Below are 4700 nucleotides of genomic sequence, written 5' to 3'. Positions count from 1 at the left end.
GTTCATATTTGTGCATTGATATATGAAGTGAAAGCCAGAGTCAGGATAGACAAGTCTGAAAGTGTGTGATGTAGTCTGACTGTGTTTCTCTCAGAGTTTTTATAGGTTTGTTGACAATAAGATGTTAGAGGGAAAAACAAAAAGCCTGTCACAGTTTCCTGGAGCCCAGAGAGGCAGCGCTGTTGGCAGCCGCATTTATTCCACTCATTTAATTACAACCAATCACTGCATTTCTTTTTTGTCTTTGTAAATACTTGAAGTTTCTTTTCTTTTCTTTTTTTGTACTCAAATGTTTAGCAGTCCCATGTTCTCTATTTGAGATGTAAACACACAATTATAGCCCTTTATTTCTCCCGTGGGATTCCAGGCGAGCGACTGTGGTCAGTTTGATAGACTGAWGACAGCTTCATCTCCTGACTAAACTTCTCCTGGCAGACGCTTCAGCGATAAAACGAAGAAGACTTGTTTCAAGAGATGGGAACAGAGTTCCTGGTTTCTCGTATAATTTAAGCAACATGATGCCTAAAGAAGATGATTCATGTTTAATTGCTACTAGAAAACCCTAATTTTCTCTTTTACTATCCTTTTACTCTTGCTTTTTGCTGTCTCCAGCCAATCAAAAACCCATTTATTCTATTTAGACTAAAATTCATACAAGCAGTTGCTTTTTCTGCTTAAATATGGCAAACTGTTGCGTTGGAACTGAAGCTCATCATTTAAGGTCACTCGGGCTTACTTGTTTTTTTTAAGTTTCAACATTTCTGCTTCACATTTATTTCCCCATTTAATGAATAAAACCTGTAAAAAGTTTAGTTTAAATATTTTGTTTCGTTCATTGGATCTCTTCTGATCCCTTCTCATAAAATTAGCTGCAACTCAAACGTTTTTATTGCATTTTACTTACTTTCTTCAATCCTTATCTCACGACATTCATTTCATTCCAGCACAAGTTCCTCCTACTACTTCCCTTCTTTGAAACTCTCTGTACCCTTCTCTTCTGACATTTCATACCAGCACATAGGGAATTTTCYTTTTTTCCCATGCACTAATAACAGGCTGAGAGAGGCTGAGAATCAAAGAAGCTCAACCGCATCTGAGGTTCCTCTGGGGTCAGTCCGAGGTTCTGTTTGTTTATTTGTGGAGAATCAAAGCTAGAAGCCATCGCTAGCTTTGTTAGCAGCAACAAAAAGCCTTAGATTTGAATCATAATAAATCTCATTTTAGAGCCTTTTATACAAACAAAACCTATATGTGTGGAAGAAAATACATTTAGTCTGAAACCTTTTGGTTGTTTCTAGTCTGGAAACTCATCAAATGTCTGAAAAAGAGTTCTTGCACTAGTTGAATTATTACTGTACCTATTTGATTTATCATCAACTTTAGGTTTCAAGTGTTTCAGTGAAGTTGGCATTTCTTTATCTATGTAAACATGTTGAATAAAGCTAGGTTTAAAGCTGACATGTTGGACGCAACACAAAGGTGCGAGTGCCAACAGTGWYGCAATYKCGCCATSCTTGCCCCTGAATGTTGGCCCCGTGCGGTGTCGCAGTGCCTGGTCATGYACCTCCATTTTTTTCTAAATCTGTACTCCATTCAAATACTGCATTTGTCCATCAAGAATTTTTCTCCCTTTTTTTTTACCTTTCACTGCCACATTTTCTTTCGGAGAATACCGCACCAACGTAAGCGCTAAGTATAAACGCCTACACCCATTGTGAGGGTGCCCACGCCATCAGCTGAGCCCTGCGCAATACTCAAAAATGAGACCATAACTGAGCCTTAAATGGRTTTCTGCTGAATCATTTCCTAACAGAAAAGACAGACAGATGGGTGTCATCTGCATAACCTTTGACTGAACCTGGGAAATAGGTGTATTAAATAAAGAGAAGGGTTCCGAGCACAGAACCCTGTGGTACACCATCATAGAAATGGTTGGATGCTGTAAAAAATGAACCATTTAACATTTGAATGCAGGTATAAGGGTGAAAGAAACAACCTGAAGGAGGTTGATTTAAAGTCGCTGAGTTTTATTTTTCTTCTGAATGATTCAAAAACATCTGGCATTTCCTGTAACATGTCAGCCATTTATTGATTTCTCTATAATAAACTATCAGCTGGATATAACTGAACAGTAAAGCTCTATGAGAGCATKTTTTCCAGTAGGATGTGCTGATTTAAGTGTTTTTGTGTTTGTGTCACCGACTTACAAAGTTGTGTTCAGTTTTATTGGACATGTCATTAAAATCCTTCTTTAAAGATTCTTTTTTTTAGCATTGGACTGCTCTTTGTTGTGTTCRGGCTCTTGGTTTGGTGAGTCACACAAACATTTAAAGAGCATGAGAACACATTTCGGGAGAATTAAAGAGGGCTGGATTTTTCGAAAACCAAACAGTTGACAGAGTTACAGAGATGTTGGTGACAGCATTTTTTTTAGACTTTAGTCTTATAAACTGTTGATATATTTATAGATGTTTCACCTCCCCCCGCTGTAATATTGTCAACATGAGTTAAAGACTTATTCATAGAACTTACGTAATAAAACCATCTTAAGGTTAAACATAAAAAATGAAACTGCAAAAGAGACAATGACAATAAATAAGCTACAGTAAGTATTTTTGTCTACATACTGTAAAAAAAGACGTGACAAAGAAAAACATTACAAATGAAGACGTGTCAGCGTGAAGATCCACCTACCAAATACATCCGCTGAGCACAGATGAGCAGGATGGAACATCGCAGGAAGAAATTAAGCATTTTGTAAGAAAAGAAACAAAAAAATATATTTTTATATTCTCGGATTGCTTCACTATTAAATATCTTTTAAATGACTTTATTCTGACTATTAGCAACATATAGCAAACCTTTCTTTGCTTTTTTCTGCAGCTTCAGAGTGTCTGACGACCTCTTCTTGATCTCCTGGCGAGCTTTCTTATACTCTGCAGACAAAAACACACACGCTTCCAGTTCCATAAACTTTTATATTYATATGTTCACACAAACGGCGTGCACATTTACACAGAGTGTTGGTTTGAAACCTTTGGCGTGATCTTTGTCCAGCGTGTTGGCCACTCTCTTCCACTCCTCCATCTGCTCCTGTAGAGGATTAATCAGACAGTCCAGAAACACCCTGAAAACACAAAACACATCATTAAATCCAGCCGTTAAAACATGCTACACCACATGTGCCTTCTGTATTTGGTAAATTTTTGAGGATGCACTGGTAATGGTTAAAATCAGCATAGAGTGCTGAAAGTTGATCAAAGCATCGATCATAAAATGGAACAGAATTAAAGAAAAGCGGGAAATAAACAGGGGCGGAGCTAGGCTTTTTTGTAAGGGGTGGCACAGACAGGTCARCATGTTTTTTAGTGGGGTATACGGGGTATAAAAAAGACCACTAGGTTTGAAAATTCAAGATGGTTTTCACATCTTATGCCAAATGGCTTTAATTAATCTGTTTAAAAGAAAAAAAAATGATCCAAAACTTTGACTGTAGCTAAAAATGATAAATAAATAAATAAATAAAACATACTGAATGTAAATCACAACTTATTATTCAGCCATTTTTAGACAAATCATGATCTGAAGATTTGTGTGGAAGTACCAAAACCAATATTTACCAAATTCTAAATGTCAATCAATAACACAAGATGGCCACCACAGCTAATTTTAAAAGATTATATTTCAGCCATATTTTGACTTATTGGGATTAAATTTATTGTTAAGTAGCTAAAAATGATCATATGCAGATGGCTAATGCTAATCTTAAACTAAGCCAACCAATAATGCTAATGCTTATTTTATAAAGGGCTAAAACCTTAGCAAAAAGTAGTATATGCAAGTATTCATTAAGTATAAAATAAAAGAGTATACTTCCAATTTATTTTGTATTTACTTATCTGAGATATACTTAACAAAGTTTATCTTACACTATACTTGGCTTGTACTAAAACGTTTAAGAATACTTAGTCTACAATGTTTAAACCTTTGGCCAAGATAAACTTTAGTAGCACATTGAAAGTAATTTTTTCACACAGACTGGTTTATTTGTAGTATATTTCAAGATAAAACTAAAGGTATACTTAGAAGACTACTTGTAGTATACTTCTAAGTACACTTTTATAAACTTATTGTGGGCCAATGTAGTCATATACTTGTTAGTAAACTGTTAGTATACTTATATCAGTGTACATGGTAAATAAAAGTACACTTAGGGAAATACACTTTCATGTGCTTTAGTATACTTAATGACTTGTACTTAAAGTATACTTCTGTTTGGTAAGTTTATAAACTTAGGGAGATATTATAACAGTATACTTAAAGTATACTTTTTATAAACAAACAAAAATCCCAATTTAGTACAAACAAGTATTAAATCAGTGTACTTTCTAGTACACTGCAAGTACATAGTGCCCTAGTATACTTGATATACTTAAACTCAAGTATACTTAATAAAATGAACTTCAAGTATACTACTTTTTGCTAAGGGTAATTCAGCCATTTTTAAACATACACCTCTGAAAATTTACATACTATTAGTATTAGTATTAGAKCTGCCACGATTAGTCGATTAATCGACGACTAATCGATTATTAAAATAATCGATGACTAATTTAATAATCGATTAATTGTTATTTGTTTGTTGTTCTTGACTTTGTTTTTCTCTCCAAACTGCTTTGACACCTTCCACTGCCACATCT

At 34.9% G+C, this 4700-nt stretch overlaps 1 protein-coding gene across 1 annotated transcript in view; it reads right to left on the bottom strand.

Moving 5' to 3' along the window:
- Positions 1–4700, bottom strand: part of LOC106535761 (metastasis suppressor protein 1) — a gene marked incomplete at its 5' end in the record, with an annotated part of 30485 nt that overhangs the window by 13891 nt on the left and 11894 nt on the right. The window contains 3 exon segments of the mRNA XM_014032838.1: positions 2695–2706; positions 2862–2936; positions 3036–3127. Coding sequence (XP_013888292.1) covers positions 2695–2706; positions 2862–2936; positions 3036–3127 — 179 coding nt within the window.

Source organism: Austrofundulus limnaeus, unplaced genomic scaffold, assembly GCF_001266775.1.
Source record: "Austrofundulus limnaeus strain Quisiro unplaced genomic scaffold, Austrofundulus_limnaeus-1.0 Scaffold1552, whole genome shotgun sequence".
Taxonomy (NCBI): domain Eukaryota; kingdom Metazoa; phylum Chordata; class Actinopteri; order Cyprinodontiformes; family Rivulidae; genus Austrofundulus; species Austrofundulus limnaeus.
The sequence above is the reverse complement of the archived record's forward strand: the minus strand, read 5'-3'. Positions and strand labels throughout refer to the sequence as shown.